Raw genomic sequence first — 16,011 nt, forward strand, 5'->3', positions numbered from 1 at the left:
TGTGGCTGTAAGCTCAACACACTTAGCATCGAGTCCATTCTTTTGCATTACTCTCTTCTGTTTTTCTTGTGGATTTCAGTACATTTGCGCTTCTCTATATGTCTGAGCTCCTAGAAAAGCAATTTTCTCATAAATTAGATTTGTACTTGGAGAAGAGTAAACTAGATTTAAAAAACAAATCTGCTGCTGTCAAGTCGATTCTGACTCATAGCGACCCTACAGGACAGAGTAGAACTTCCCGATAGGGGTTCCAAGGAGTGGCTGGTGGATTCAAACTGCCAGCCTTTTGGTTAGCAGCTGTAGTGCTCAACCACTGCACCAACCAAGGCCCCTAGATAAAGAGGCTGATAATTATTAGCCTGTTATACTAATCTTTCATTTGTTCCACTATTGCTACTTAAGTGCTTTAAAACTAAAACCAGTGGTTTAGCTTAACTAGTAAAAAATGTCTGCCTTGAGCATATTATGCTCCTTTAACAATTCTCTATATGGGGTCAAATTGATAACAGCATCTTTCACACTTTTTTTATAATTTCAAGATTTTTTATAATTTTATTTGAAGCCAAAAAATGTCTTGAAGCACATAGATAATTGATGGAAAAGAAAAGTTCTCTAAAATTTAATCTGTTTTCCTGGTTAATATGGAAAGGAATCTGGATTAGGAAGGTATTACATTTTTATAAAATGATTAAATTTGTAATTTTCCACAAATTTAAAGTCACAGTGGAAAGTTTTAGTAATTTCTGTTGAAAAAGCTTTCATAGCAAATAAGCCACAGCTGCTGCTACTTCTCATATAGCTTTAAAAATATTTAGGAAAAAAATGTTAATATTTTATCCTGTATTTTCCCATTTCTGCTGCTATGATTTATAAACCAAAGCACCATACTCATTGCTGCGGAGTCGATTCCGACTCATAGCAACCCTATAGGACAGAGTAGAACTGCTCCGTAGGATTTCCAAGGAGCAGCTGGTGGATTCGAACTGCAGACCTTTCGGATGGCAGCCGGTCTCTTAATCACTGCACCACCAGCTCTCTAAGATTTGTACTAGCTTTAGAAATGAGGATGGCAGTATTGTTTTAAGATCTGCAATTAGTAGACTATTAAATTTATAGCAAGCTTCCAAATAAAACAAGATTTTGCTTTTCTAAATCTTTTATGTATTATCAGTAAACCTTGGGGGTTGGGATCAGATAAGGAAATCCTATTACTACCCATGTATTAGAAGAAAAGGATGACTAGAAGCCTGGAAATAACTTCCGTATCTATCTTCCTGTCTCGTTTTAAGGCCTCGTTCAAGATCGAGAGATAGTGGAGATGAAAATGAACCCATTCAGGAGCGATTCTTCAGACCTCACTTCTTGCAAGCTCCTGGAGATCTGACCGTTCAAGAAGGAAAACTCTGCAGAATGGATTGCAAAGTAAGAATTTGTTATTGTCTGCTAATCTGTGGCCTTGCTTCTCCCCTCACTGCCGTTTCTCTGCAGTTACTTTTGGAGAAATTATCTGAAGCATGCATCTTTAAAATGAGTAGGGGAGAAAAATGAGTGAAATATACTGGATATGTGTATGCCTTTTTTCATCCTTCCTTTATACTTTTATTAAATATGTTCTCTACTCAGAACCCAGTATACCAGACTCCAGAAAGACGCTGGAAGGTTTTATCCCTTTATGTTCACCATCTTGTTCACATAATAAATTTGATGAATCTGCTGTATGTCCTCAGCCTTAGTTGTTTGATCTTCATTCTTTTTACATACAAATTTTGTATTTATGTATCTGCTCCCATTTTTTATTCCTTCCATGTTCTCTTTCTGAGAGAAGTTACAGTGACACCCTTCTTCTACCCTGTTGTTTTACACCAGTTTTACCCAGGGCCCCTGGGTAGTTAAGCTTCATTCAGTGTGTGAACTCTGACATTACGTATAAAATTATGGTTGTGATATAGCTTTCATCAATTTCTCAAAGGACCTCAAGGCCAAAAATGTTTAAGAACACTTTTCTGAAGTTTTTGTTTGTTTGTTTGTTTTGTTTTGTGTCCCACTATTTATTGATCTTAAGTTTTAAGTTTAATTCTTCAAGGATAAAATTTTTTTTTTTATTATTTGGGCTCCCTCTGCTGGTTCTCCCTGGGTCTTGCAGAACACAGATGTAAGCTACTCAATGTGAGATGAAAATATATAGGATTATTTGTTTTTTAAACAAGTAAATCTGGGCTTGTGAACTAAGCAGAAATGTATAAACACTGGTAATCCTAACAAAAATATTTGATTTTCCAGCATAGCTCTTTTTACAGTATAAATATACAAACTGAGTTTCAGTGTATGTGTATTTATATATGTATTCTTTTTCAGTCTATAATTAAGAATTCATACAGACCACCTATAAAATTATATTTTGAGACAATTGGGAAAATCCATTTAAATAGCTTATTAAATGATACCAAGAGGGTCGTTATTAATTTTATGTGTAAAAATGGAATTGTGATTATATATGAAAAATCTGTGGTTTTTAGAAATGCATACTGAGCTATATAGGGTTAAAATTACATAGAGTCTGGGATTTTTTTCTTTAAATACAAAAAAATGACAAAAGAGTCCATCTGGATGATGGGTATACGGACATTCACTTTACTATTCTCTCTACTCTTGATCATGTTTAAAAAAGAAGTCATTGTACTTTATTTCACTGCACTGGGCCATAACTGTCCGTGAAATACCTGCCTTAAAAAAGTATTGGAAACAAGCAGCATCTCTGCTTGTTGATGTTGCCACATAAACAGATGGAGTGTTAACCTATTTTGAGAAAAAAAAAAAAAAGTCAGTGTATTTAAGCTTTGAGAGAAAAAAAGAAGCTTGAAGATAAGTCAAATACTAAAGCAACATCTTGCTTTTCCCCCAGAGTCTCCCACCCCCTTAGGAACATTTCTAGAAACTGACTATCCTTAATTTGGTACTAACTCTTAAGGAAAATGGCTATTCCTGCCCCTCTAGTAACGAGTATGTTCTTCTCCCTCCCCCTTCTCCATCCCCATGTCAGTTGAGAGTATGGATCTATTCAGATTATGACCTTCTAATGAACCTTCAAAGGAGCCCTGGTGGCACACTGGTTAAAGCGATCAACTGCTAACCAAAAAGTCAGTGGTTCGAAACCACCAGCGGCTCCATGGGAGAAAACTGTGGCAATCTGCTTCCATAGAGATTTACAGCCTTGGAAACCCTATGGGGTCACTATTGAGTTGGAATCGATTCGATGGCAGTGGGTGGGAAGGGCCTTCGGCTCCTGAGATCCTGCTTTCTTTATTCACCAACAGGAGGATGGGGTTAAAAAAGGGGTATTATCAGAATAGGAAATTTTCCCTTTGCCTTAATATCAACAACTATGTCCACCAGAATAGGTCCACTGTGAATAGGCAGTTTGAATATGCAGAGTGCTTTGGCCATTTCTCTTACTAAACATGCTGTGACCTCAGTTGGTAGATGGCCCTGTTTGTCTAGTATCTATCCTAGTAAGGTGGGGACATATAGTCCCACTTTATTTCTAAACTTTGAAAAGGCCTCGAGCGTCACCACAGCAGGGTCTCCTCTACACCGCCTCCAGTGACCTCCATGTGGGTAACTAGTGTTCGTGGAAAGCTGAGGGAGAGCAGGCAGACAGACAGATAACATGGGGTCTGACCCCTCTCAGAAGCCAGGCTGGCTATCACTGTTTGTTTCCAGAATTTCTTCATCCTTTTAAGCACTTACAGTAACCTAAAGTCACTTGATTGTTTTCTACTTTAAATTCTCTAACCTCCCTGACAGGGAACACAACAGAAAATCTCTCATGGAGCAGGAGAGCAGTGGGATGCAGATCTCAAATTCTCGTAAAAAGACCAGGCTTAATGGTCTGACTGAGACTAGAGGGACCCTGGAGGTCACAGTCCCTGGACCCTTTGTTAGCCCAAGATTGGAACCATTTCCAAAGCCAACTCTTCAGACAGGGATTGGACTGGACAATAAGATAGATAATGATACTGGTGAGGAGTGAGCTTCTTGGCTCAAGTAGACACAAGAGGCTATGTGGGCAACTCCTTTCTGGAGGCGAGATGAGAAGGAAGAGGGGGACAGGAGCTTGGTTGGATGGACATGGGGAATACAGGGAGGAGAGGAGGACTGTGCTGTCTTATTAGGGGGAGAGCAGCTAGGAGTACATAGCAAGGTGAGTATAACTTTTTGTATGAGAGACTGACTTGATTGGTAAACTTTCACTTAAAGCATAATAGTATAAATGAATATCATGCAGCAGGAATGGAATTTCTGAGTCCTAAGACTGATTTTGGCAGGGCTGGCTCTTCAAAAGAAGAATCGTTTTACAATCCAGCTGATATCTTTCTATATGCAATTTCCCATGAGTATTATAGTTGGGGGCCAACACTTGTCTGTCAGTTTGTCATACTGTGATGGCTTGCCTGTTGCCGTGATGCTGGAAGCTACGCCACCAGCATTTCAAATACCAGCAGGGTCACCCATGGTGGACATGTTTCATCGAAGCTTCTGGACTAAGACAGACTAGGAAGAAGGACCTGCCAATACTTCTAAAAAAGATTAGCCAGTGAACTGGCTAATTAGCAGCGGAACATTGTCTGATATAGCGCCAGAAGATGAGCCCTTCAGATTGGAAGCCACTCAATATATGCTGTACTCGTTGTCAAAAAGAACATTTCAAGATCTATCCTGAAGTGCTGCGCTGTCAGTGATAGGATAATATCCATACACCTACAAGGAAGACCAGTTAATTCAACTATTATTCTAATTTACCGGCCAACTACTAATGCCAAAGATGCTGAAACTGAAAATTTTTACCAACTTTTGCAATTGAAATTGATCAGACATGCAATCAAGATGCTTTGATAATTACTGGTGATTGGAATGCAAAAATTGGAGACAAAGAAAAAGGATTGCCAGTTGGAAAATATGGCCTTGGTGATAGAACCAATGCTGGAGATCACATGATAGAATTTTGCAAGACCAATGACTTATTCATTGCAAATACCTTTCTTCAACAACATAAACAGCGACTATACATGTGGACCTTGCCTGATGGAATACACAGGAATCAAACAGACTACATCTGTGAAAAGAGATAATGGAGAAGCTCAGTATCATCAGTCAGAACGAGGCCAGAGCCAGCTTGAGAACAGACCATCATTTGCTCATATGCAAGTTCAAGTTGAAGCTGAAGAAAATTAAAACAAGTCTACGAGAGCTAAAGTACAACCTTGAGTATACCCCACCTGAGTTTGGAGACCATCTCGAGAACAGATGTTACACACTGCACGCTAATCACTGAAGACCAGACAAGTTGTGGGGTGACATCAAGGACATCATACCTGTCATTAAAAAGACAGGAAAAAAGGAAAGACCAAAGTGGATATCAGAAGAGACTCTGAAACTTGCTCTTGAACATAGAGTAGCTAAAGCAAATGGAAGGTGTGATGAAGTAAAAGAGCTGAACAGAAGATTTCAAAGGGCAGCTCAAGAAAACAAAGTATTATAATGACATGTGCAAAGACCTGGAACTAGAAAACCAAAAGGAAAGAACATGCCCAGCATTTCTCAAGCTGAAAGAACTGAAAAAAAACTTCAAGACTTAAGTTGCAATTTTGAAGGATCCTATAGGCAAAATATTGAACAACACAGAGAACATCGAAAGAATATGGAAGGAATACACAGAGTCACTGTACCAGGAGGAATTGGTCAATGCTCATCCATTTCAGGAGGCAGCATAGGATCAAAAATTGATGGTATTGAAGGAAGAAGTCCAAGCTGCACTGAAGACTTTGGCAAAAAACAAGGTTCCATAATTCTCATAAGACCAGACTTAGTGGTCTGACTGAGAGTAGAAGGACCCCGGTGGTCATGGCTCCCAGACCTTCTGTTGGCCCAGGACAGGAACCATTCCCGAGGCCAACTCTTCAGACATGGGTTGGACTGGACAAGGGGTTGGAGAGGGATGCTGGTGAGGAGTGAGCTTCTTGGATCAGGTGGACACTTGAGACTATGTTGGCATCTCCTGCCTGGAGGGTAAATGAGAGGGTAGAGGGGGTTAGAAGCTGGCGAAAGGGACATGAAAAGAGAGAGTGGAGGGAGAGAGCAGGCTGTCTCATTAGGGGGAGAGTAATTGGGAGTCTGTAGCAAGGTGTATCTGGGTCTTTGTGTGAGAGCCTGACTTGATTTGTAAACTTTCACTTAGAGCACAATAAAAAATATTTAAAAAAAAAAAAAAAAGGTTCCAGGAATTGACGCAATACCAATTAAGACGTTTCAACAAATACGCAACACTAGAAGTGCCCACTCATCTCTGCCAAGAAATTTGGAAGACAGCTACCTGGCCAACTGACAGGAACAGATCCATATAAGTGTCCATTCCAAAGAAAAGCGAGCCAACAGAATGTGGAAATTATCGAACAATGTCACACAAGTAAAATTTTGCTGAAGATCATTCAAAAACGGTTGCAGCAGTACATTGACAGGTAACTGCCAAAAATTCAAGAGAGATTCAGAAGAGGGGGTAGAACAAGGAATATCATTGCTGATGTCAGATGGATCTTGGTTGAAATAGAACAACAGCAACTTGTGTTTTAGGACTATGCAAAGGTATTTGACTGTGTCAATCATAAGAAATTATGGATAACATTGGGAAGAATGGGAATTCCAGAACACTTACTTGTGCTCATGAGGAACCTGTATGGAGACCAAGAGGCAGTCGTTGGAACGGAACAAGGGGATACCGTGTGGTTTAAAATCAGGAAAGGTGTGTGTCAGGGTTGGAATTGAAGGAAAATTCATTAACAACCTTCCATATGCAGATGACACAACCTTGCTTGCTCCAAGTGAAGAGGACTTGAAATACTTACTGATGAAGATCAAAGATTACAGCCTTCTGTATGGATTACACCTCAACATAAAACAAAAATCCTCACAACTGGACCAGTAAGCAACATCATGACAAACAAAGAAAAGATTGAAGTTGTCAAGGATTTCATTTTACTCGGATCCACAATCAACACCCATGGAAGCACCAGTCAAGAAATCAAACATTGTATTATTGCATTAGGCAAATCTGCTGCAAAAGATTTCTTTAAAATGTTAAACAAGCAAAAAGGTCACTTTGAGGACTAAGGTGCGCCTGACCCAAGCCATGGTATTTTTAATCACCTCATAGGCATGCAAAAGCTGGACAAAATAAGGGAGACCTAAGACTTGATGCATTTGAATTGTGGTGGAATAGAATGTGACTATACCATGGACTTCCGGCTCCTCCCAACCATCCCCCCCACCCAGCCTCTTCACCCCTGGGACAATGGATGAGTGATGCTCAGGACCAGCCCTGTCCCTTGCCACACCCGCACAGCCCAGGCCCCCCGGAATGGAATATAAATATGACTATACCATTGACTGCTAGAAGAATGAACAAATTTGTCTTGGAAGAATACAACCAGAATCCTCCTTAGAAACAAGGATGCCGAGACTTGGTCTCACATACTTTGGACATGTTACCAGTCCCTGGAGAAGGACATCATGCTTGGTAAAGTAGAGGGTCAGTGAAAAAGAGGAAGACCCTCAACAAGATGGATTGACACAGTGGCTGCAACAATGGGCTCAAACATAGCCACGATTGTGAGGATGATAGGACCAGGTAGTGTTTCATTCTGTTGAACAGAGGGGCGCTATGAGTTGGAACCAACTCGATGGCACCTAACAACAACAAAATTGGGTGGGGGGGGGTGGTAAAAAAGTCTTCCTTAATGGTACTTTCTCCATTCAGAATCCAAGAAAAAACCATAAAAAGCTGACAGATGGCAACCATCCCTACCCTTCATAGCACTAAGAGTTATTATCAATTAAATGTGCTTTTATCTGATCTCTGGTCAATATAACTGTCATGGTCTCAAGATTTTATGATGTTTCCATTGTGGTCTAATTCCTTGAGACAGCTTTCTGGGTAATTTTGCATTGCTCTTGTTACTCAGTTTCAAGGATTATAAAATTATAATAATTGCTGTAAGTGCTGATGGATACATTAACTAAGTCTCCATAACTATGGCAACTCCTTGATGAGAAGCTCTATAACATATAAATGCCAACTGAGTATTTGCTATTGTTGTTATGGTTGGACAGCTTATTTCCAAAGAGCTCAGAGCCCTGGGCTCATGTTATCCCAGTAATCTTTACAGCCTTGGGGTGAGGTAAGATGGTTACAGAATTTTTTTAACCCCCATTTCACTTGTATCCAGGTCGCTTTGTAAGAAATGTTTAGTTGTGAGCCTGTGAGTGCTTAGGAAGCCATTGAAAGGTTTATGCAAAAGAGTAACTTGAGCTAATACTAAAAGCCATCTCCTATACTACCGAAGGAAGAATTTCTGCTGGTTCTTAGCTATTCATGATTTCACTAGTGAAGAAATTTATACACATTTCTTTTCTGATTCAGGTCAGTGGGTTACCAACCCCAGATCTAAGCTGGCAGCTAGATGGAAAACCCATACGCCCTGACAGTGCTCACAAGATGCTCGTGCGTGAGAATGGGGTGCACTCTCTGATCATAGAGCCAGTCACATCGAGAGATGCCGGCATCTACACGTGTATAGCTACCAACCGAGCAGGACAGAACTCATTCAGCCTGGAGCTTGTGGTTGCTGGTAGGCTCCTCTTTGAATCCTTCTTCTCTGTCTACACAGAACATCAGATTTAGAAATGCAAAGTAATACTACATTATTCAACAATATGGAAAATCAAACTGCTGGAAAAAATGGATTGTATCATCAAAATGTCTAATTAGGACATGTTTTTATAAGGCTTTAGGAGCCTTGGTGGTGCAGTGGTTAAGAGCTTAGCTGCTAACCAAAAGGTCAGTGGTTCGAATCCACCAGCTGCTCCTTGGAAACCCTGTGGGGCAGTTCTACTCTGTCACGTGGGGTTGCTGTGAGTCAGAATCAACTCAATGGTACCTAACAACAACATAAGGCATTAGCAAGTCAGAAACATTCATTTTCCTTACTTCAGTGTAGCCATTATTCTTTATCTTTCTTTTCCCCTACTAGCCTGATCAAGAGAGAAAAGGACATTAATAGCTTTCATGGGCCATTCAGCTTATCATGTGTGCAATGCCCCCTAATGTTACATAGGGAGAGAGCAACATTAGCCTGGGCTCCAAAAACCAACCTTGATATGTAAGATTTTACCATATATACCTATAGATAGATAGATAGACAGACAGACAGACATAGATAGATAGATAGATGATAGATAGATAGACAGACAGACAGACACATACCCCCCCTAGATTTAAAGTTACGCAATGTGCGGTGATTTCAAAATTGAAAATTTTTAAACATTATCATCCACTCCCAACATCGGAGTCAATTAAACTCAAATTTCCTCTTTAATTGATTATACCATAGGTAAATTTTGTAAAAACATTGTCTATATGAAGTCTTACCCTTCGATAAGCCTAAAATGATATTATATTTATGGAAAGTTTTATACATCCTTAAAAGTTGAACATAAGTAAAGATCTGGTATCTGTTCTCTTAAAAAAAATTTTAAAAACATACAGTGTAGTCCAAGAATGTAATCTTTGAGTTGTATAACTATATAATTTTTCCACACATTTTTTCTCATACTTTTTTGCAAAGCATTTCATCTGTATTTTCTCAGTCCTCACAACAACCCTATGAAATAATCAGAGTGAATCTTTTTCCTCATTTAACAGATGTAGAAATTAGAACGATTAAGTGACTTTCACAGGGCCCCATTTAGTAAACTGAGGACAGACTCAAAAGAACACTGTTGGCTCCTGGAACTCCTCCAACCACACTGTGAGCCACTGAGTTCTTTTCTAAAAAGAACAGCAATGAGAATAAGGCTAGAGGTCTTTGCTAAAATCCTGGACAGTGATTCTAGTAAGAGCACCAAGATGTTTTTCAGACAAAAACATGGTAACTACGTGGGCTGTGGTACTACATGTCAGCCATGCTTTGAAAATTTTTGTCAAGTGCTCATTTTTCACACTCAGGTAGATTTCATTCATTCCTCTAACAATTTCTCCTCAAACTAAAAGTGTTCACCTTGCTCCTGTTGAATGTGCCCTTGCTCATACCTGCCCTTCAGGACTGAGAACTGAGAGTCCAGGAGGAGGCAGATGCCTCAGTATGTCTCGGTGAGCGCTCCCCCAGAAACTGGAAGCGAGGTTTTTGGCGTCTGATCCGAGTTCCAAATCCCAGCTCTCATTTACTTTGCACACTGTGTGGTCTTCGGCAAATATGTAACATCTCTGCACCTCAGCTTCCCCGTATGTAAAATGGGGATCAGAATACCTCACAGGATTTTTATAAGAGTTAAATGGTAAGATCAACTCGCAGCTCTGCATAGCCAGTGCCTCGGACAGCAGTGCTTCAAAACGGTAGATGTTATTCTTACTGGCCAGTTGCTATGACATCAAGGCTCGTTCTACACATTTTATGCTTTTTTTCACAACTGGGATCCAGAAAGAATACTAAGTGTGAGCTTTCGTCCCACTTCTCTCAGGATAGCTCAGACCAGGGAACAACGTAAACTCCAATGAAAATATAAACCTCTACATAATATAAGGTCTTTGTGAGTTCTAGGCATTTGAGAAATTCAGGCGGAATTTTTATCCTCTTCACCTGACTCTCCCCTGCCTTGCTTTGATACCTTTGTCACTCCTGAGGAGAGGTTAGTGCTGAAGGAAGGCAGAGTCCCTTAAATTCATTGTTGGTAGCTCAGAAGAAAATAATTAAACCTTATTCTTTCTGGAAAACTGTGTCAACCACTGATCCAAGAAAACAGTTTCCCCCATTGAGTAGTAAAATTCGTCGTGTTATTAACAATCAGTCCTGTAAATAATGAAGTTGTCTTTTTTTTTGATGGCTTCCTTCCTTCAAGGTAAATAATAACTGTCTTTTTTTTATGGCTTCTTCCAAAGAATACAAATTGGAATGTGTGATTTATAGGATGCATATACTCTTGAAAGCTGCCAAATTTAGATAAAGCTATCTGCCTTTTACTTTCCTCTCCTCTGAATCCTGTATTCTTTAAGTCCTTGATCCAGGAGTTACCAGAATTAGCAAAGCCGACATTTTAGATACCAGTGCGAGAGATTCCCAGAAATGCTTGTCCTTTGCCGCGTCACTAGGTGGCAGTGGTTGGTAAAGACTGTGAGGGCGCAGAAATGTAATTAGCATGAAGCCATCACAGATGCTGGCTGGCGGAGAGGACTGAAGCGTCTCAAGCAGCCTGTCAGACAGGCATTTTGTGGAGCAGATGGTCAGTGGGCTGTGTGGGCCTATTAGACCTGAATTAATTGATGAAATAAACAAGTGGAAGGGAAGACAGGAACCTTTGCTTGGTTATAGAATAATGTGGAGTGAGGACCAGCGTCTCGCCACCTAAAGTAAAAAATTATATCCTCAAGTAAAAGCTATATTCAAACAATATTCCTAAAGGCTTCGGGAAGCTTTATAGTGCCCCTTTTGTATACCGCTGATGGATAATTCATCTCATGTTCCTTAGCTAAAGAAGCACACAAACCCCCGGTGTTTATCGAGAAGCTGCAAAACACAGGAGTTGCTGACGGGTACCCAGTGCGGCTGGAATGCCGTGTGTTGGGAGTGCCACCGCCTCAGATATTTTGGAAGAAGGAAAACGAGTCACTCACTCACAGCACTGACCGTGTGAGGTGAGGCCACACACTGACTGAACCTAACCCCTCCCTAAGTGCTCGCTCCTAGCGCTATGTCAGAAAGATACACTGTGCTTAGCATGTCAGTCTGTGTTAGCAAAAGTCATGATAGTGACATCAAAACCAAAAATCATTCTTTACCCTAATGTATGAGTCACTAAGAGGCACAAGCTTTGGGAAGCACGTTCTGACTTAATCTAATGGTGATTTTTTTTTTTAAGTATTTATCTTTGTGTCTAAAGAAACAGGGAATTAATTCAACTGTTTCCATGATGACAGAAAAAAACTATTCAGTGGTTTTTGTAAAGGCAGAGCCTCAACTAGAAATTAAGTGTGCAGACTGATTCACCCTCTTGACGTCTGTTCTCTCATTAACGTTGATGGGGCTAGCAGCCTCTCTAGAATAAGTATGAACCTATTATCTGCAGCTTGCAAAATTCTGTTTCTAATGATCTAATTAGAAATGCCACTTCGTGTCCAAAGCCACTTTTTAAAAATTTAGAACCCTAACGACTTTATCCTTTTCTCCAGCATGCATCAGGATAATCACGGCTACATCTGCCTGCTCATTCAGGGAGCCACGAAGGAAGACGCTGGGTGGTACACTGTGTCAGCCAAGAACGAAGCCGGGATCGTGTCCTGTACTGCCAGGCTGGATGTGTACAGTGAGTGTCCCTCCAGCCATCTCCCTGTGCTTATCTACCGAATTGTAAAAAAATAGACATCTGGACAGCAAGTCAAGTTACTCTGATATAATCTTATAAATAATTGGAGTGTTTCATTTACGAAAAGTTTCATATTGTTCTCTCTCTTTCTATTTATAGTTTCTCGACACTAATAGTGAACCACACCAGGAGAACAAATACCCAAGTATCACTCAGGAACTCTGAATTACTAGCCAACTATGCATGTTGATTTCTCTTACATTGGCTAGTCAGTTGTGGCTTCCTTACTCAAGCATCCTAGGACTTAACAGTAGGCAAAGGCATAACCATACGTTTTCACACTTTCTTGTGACTGTGTTCTGAAAATGACTGCCTTTAACCTTTGTGTATTATAATCCTATCACGGTGTCCTAATGCACTTGAAATGTGTGTACCCTGATGCTAGAATGCATACTTTTGTGGCTTAGTGTTTTTGTCGCCAGTGTGTCTGAAGCAGTTCAGCAGTAGTATTTGTGAGTGTTTGTCTATTTGTGTACAGTCATCCTAAATTTAAAGAAAACTGCTCCTGTTGAATTTACAAACTAGTACAATAGCCCTGTGCGAACCATTGACATTAAAAAAAAACCTAGAAAAAAAGAACTAATTTCAAATTTTACCTTTTCTTGAAGAAGAAATAACTTGGTGAGGTTCCTTCAAGAAATGAGTGACCTCAGCCCTCCTTACTGCCTAATTCCTTTTCATTGGTTAGTGTTGAGACGTCCATCCTGGATACCTGACTACCGTAATTATTGTGACATGTATAGATTTTGAGCCTTGGAAGGAAATACGACTTCAGCGGTAGGGGAAAGAGCATGAGAATTAGGAAGCGTAGTGTTTCAGAGGCTCCTTTGTGTATTTACTTAAAGATAAATTATGTGTTGTCTTTATTATCTAGCTGTTATAGCTTCACTACCTTGGTCAGACAGTAAATCTGCAACGTGTAAGTAAAATGCAAAAGTATCCCTAAATTTTAGTGTTCCTACCACGGATGTGTTCATTTAGTCTTTCACAAAGAATATGTATGTGGCTGGTATGTATCAAAAGAGGTCCCTACAGGGTGCAAACAGTTAGGCGCTTGACTACTAGGCAGAAGTTGGCAGTTCAAACCCACCCAGAGGTGTCTGACAAGACAGGCCTAGCGATCGGCCTCCAAGAGGTCACGAGCTTGAAAACCTATGGAGCAGGTTCTGCTCTGCACCCATGGGGTTGCCAGGAGTCAGAATGGACTCAGTGGCAACTAACAACACTATGTCAAAAACATTCTGTATTTGCTGGAAACATCTAAGGGCTTTCCAGTGATGTCCTGGTTCAACATCTTAATTTACTCTTTTCCTTTGTAGCCCAGTGGCATCAGCAGCCACAGAGCACCAAGCCAAAAAAAGTACGGCCCTCCGCCAGTCGCTATGCAGCACTTTCGGACCAGGGACTAGACATCAAAGCAGCGTTCCAGCCGGAAGCCAGCCCATCTCAGCTGACACTGAGCACCGGCTTGGTGGAAAGTGAGGACCTGTAATCCAACATTCTTGTCACAGCTGAGACACAAACAGCCTTTGCCTTGACCAACTTACTTCTTCGTCACATTATGTAAAAGGCAGAAACATACCTTTGACTGTAAGAAATAAAAAAAACACCAAAATAATATTTTTCTTACTTGATATACAAAACGTAGAGTTTAAGTAGGCGATGCTAATAGAAATGTACACATTGCACAGAAAATTCACATTCATCATCCAAATTAAAACTTTTGCAATTGCTGTGATTCAAGTGGTCTGAAATGCCAAAATGCTAAAGGAAATCAGTTGTGCAAAGTAGCCACAATTTGTATTATTCATAAGTGCCTTGAAACACAAGCTATAGGAGCCTTGCAGCATGATAGCGTGAAATGCATACCATGAGGCAGATGTACCACAAATAATACTAAAATAATTCTCAAGTGGCTGTATATCCAGATATTTTTACCGTGAATCAAGTGCAATATGTAAGGATGAAAAAGGAAGAAGAAATGACAATGAAATTCAAGTAAATGCCTTGTCTTTGCAAATCGTTTTATAGAAATCATAAGGAACTACTTGCCTTAAATTTTATTCATACCAAGAGTTTTCTAACAAGGTAATACCTAAGTTCTTAATTTTTTTTTCTTCTTTATGCGTAGAATTTCCTTTTCATGCTACCTTGGTAGGAAGCTTATTTACAAACCATATTAAAAGGCTAATTTAAGTATAAGTAATATAAAGTATTCTGAAGAAAGGAGAAATATACGACAGTCCATTCCATGAAAGGCATCCAAACCACCCAGATGACCAAGGCATATAGTATTTGGAGGAAACAAGGGCTTGGAAGGGGAGCAGGGAAGCGAATGAAAGAAGATGCTAGCAGCACAAATATACTGTATTCATTTAGATCAAAGCAGAAGGGGCAGGAGATATGGCAAAGGCCATGCCTTTCTTTGGTTTTCTTCCAAATCAATCTACAATGTAGATGCGATCACACTGCCATTCACCAGTCAAGGAATCCATGGTCGGCTGGAAATTTGGAGCACATGTGCTATGGAAATTTCAGTGTGTCTGAAGTCTGTGTAGTAGCTGAAGATTTTAGATGTGTAGAGCAAGTTGAAAATGGATTGAGACCGCAAGGTTCGTGTAAATGAAAAATTGCCTGTAGGATCTAGTCTACTTGAGGGGAATGGAGACTTGAGGAGAGATAAAAACAGGTTTGTGCCATAATGAATTTTTTTTTTTGCAATGGCACCAAGATATGATGAATGGAGAATGGTAGTTTATGTCCCTGCTGCCATGAGACCTTGCTGTAAGAAGGTGCTGGGCTCTGAGCAGTTTGCAATGGCGTCTCAGCCAAGACTGCTTTTTAAACGCAGACGATTCTGCAGCAGCTAGACTGAACTGATTCTGACCAGACTTGATGGTGTTAAGTCGGAACCAAGAAATCTTAAAAAGGAGAAAAAAATAATTCGGCCTAATATTACAAAACATGAGGCTTTAATGGTACTTTGTTATGAAAAGAGAACACTGTATTTCTTATGCAAAACACATGTATCTTTCATTATTTATACTAAAAATGTTGAACTCTCTTAGCTCAGTTACTCCATTCAATACGTAGTTTTTTTTTTAATAATTTTATATCTGTGTACCACCCCATATATTTCATATTACTGCTTCATGTGTACAGCTTTCTACTTCTTTGTAAGAACACCAACCAGCCAAGTTTTAAATGATGAATAGGCCTGAGCACTGGGTGGCAGATGCTCTGCACAGTGTGGCACAAGTGTCGTGGGCCACAACTATGTGCATTGCTGACATGGAATTTAAGATACCATACAAAGTCTCTTCTGGACCTATCTATATTGTAGAATTATGACTTAAGTCATATCTTACTTGCCAAATTTTTCTGAATGTGACTTGCTATTTTTTTGCTGGGCTTGGGATTAACTAGCATTATTTTGCCACCTTTTATGTTGTATTTATATTAAAAAAAAAAAAGTACTATCATACTACTTTGGATTGTTGTGCTGGTGTATTGTGGATTTAACATCAATAAATATTTAACAAA

General features: G+C 39.9%; 2 protein-coding genes across 6 annotated transcripts in view; one reads left to right on the plus strand and one right to left on the minus strand.

Moving 5' to 3' along the window:
* The window catches only part of PALLD (palladin, cytoskeletal associated protein), a 388,152-nt gene extending 372,147 nt beyond the window's left edge, over positions 1–16,005 (plus strand). For 3 of the 5 annotated variants that reach the window (XM_049864820.1, XM_049864819.1, XM_049864821.1), the window contains exons 16-20: positions 1,290–1,422; positions 8,474–8,681; positions 11,575–11,740; positions 12,275–12,408; positions 13,788–16,005. In XM_049864820.1, the coding sequence (XP_049720777.1) occupies positions 1,290–1,422; positions 8,474–8,681; positions 11,575–11,740; positions 12,275–12,408; positions 13,788–13,960 (814 nt within the window). In that variant the 3' untranslated portion in view covers positions 13,961–16,005. The remainder of the gene's footprint in view (positions 1–1,289; positions 1,423–8,473; positions 8,682–11,574; positions 11,741–12,274; positions 12,409–13,787) is intronic. The other 2 variants (XM_049864822.1, XM_049864823.1) reach the window with 2 other exon arrangements.
* CBR4 (carbonyl reductase 4) overlaps positions 1–16,011 on the minus strand; it is a 109,722-nt gene that overhangs the window by 35,070 nt on the left and 58,641 nt on the right. The gene's annotated exons all lie outside the window — the stretch shown is intronic.

This window comes from Elephas maximus, chromosome 21 (assembly GCF_024166365.1).
Source record: "Elephas maximus indicus isolate mEleMax1 chromosome 21, mEleMax1 primary haplotype, whole genome shotgun sequence".
Classification (NCBI taxonomy): domain Eukaryota; kingdom Metazoa; phylum Chordata; class Mammalia; order Proboscidea; family Elephantidae; genus Elephas; species Elephas maximus.